General features: G+C 40.1%; 1 protein-coding gene across 2 annotated transcripts in view; it reads right to left on the bottom strand.

Moving 5' to 3' along the window:
• CMBL (carboxymethylenebutenolidase homolog (Pseudomonas)) overlaps positions 1–794 on the bottom strand; it is a 24,878-nt gene that overhangs the window by 2,682 nt on the left and 21,402 nt on the right. For both annotated transcript variants that reach the window (XM_008588696.1, XM_008588695.1), the window contains one exon: positions 152–243. In XM_008588696.1, the coding sequence (XP_008586918.1) occupies positions 152–243 (92 nt within the window). The remainder of the gene's footprint in view (positions 1–151; positions 244–794) is intronic.

Genomic DNA, 794 nt, shown 5'->3' on the forward strand with positions numbered 1-794 from the left:
AAAAAAAAAAAAAAAAAAAAAAAAAAAAAAAAAAAATGTTAATGTTGGAAAACATTTGTAGCAGCAAATGATTCAAGACCCTTTCCCCCCCGAAATGTCACATTGCGCTATTAACTATATAACTGGTAAGAGGAGAGAAGCCCCAACTCACTTGCTCGAGTGGAATCACAGCATCGTTTTCGGCAAAAATGAACAGTGTGGGGTTCTTTAAACTGTGAATGTCTTCAGAATCCTTGACGATGCCTGAAAAATGAGCGCAGGTGCATGAGAGGATAATCTCTGTACACACGCCACAGAAAACTGCGTGCATTTGGTTTCATTTTTCCAAAGTAAAGCACGTGCTTTGGGGGCTTTTTCTTTAGCAATTCCACACAAGTGGCCTGGCCTACAAAATTAGCGTAAAAGAGAAACATTTATCCAGACCTTCCTACTCACTAGGAATTCCTATTCGCTAGGAATCAGGCCATTAAATAATGGAATTAGTTAGACCTTGTAGGCTGCTTGGTACGTAAAAATATGCTGAGAAATATTCCCCCTTGGGATGCGCCTTCATTTTCAGAGGTGATCATTTTCAAACTGCTGTTCTAGAAGCTTGTCACGGTCTACACAAGCCCCACAGATTATGACTTAAATACACTGAGGGATTTTGTTCCTAAGAGGAGTGGCTGTCTCAGACAGGACCACAAGTGTGAAATTGCCAGCACCTGGTCTTAGCAAGTCGTTCTGTAAAAAGTAGTTTTCATCCTTACTTTCAGAATTTTAGAGACTAATTAGTCAAAAGCATGTTCTGCCTG

The sequence above is a fragment of the Galeopterus variegatus genome, unplaced genomic scaffold (assembly GCF_000696425.1).
Source record: "Galeopterus variegatus unplaced genomic scaffold, G_variegatus-3.0.2 Scaffold4972, whole genome shotgun sequence".
NCBI lineage: Eukaryota > Metazoa > Chordata > Mammalia > Dermoptera > Cynocephalidae > Galeopterus > Galeopterus variegatus.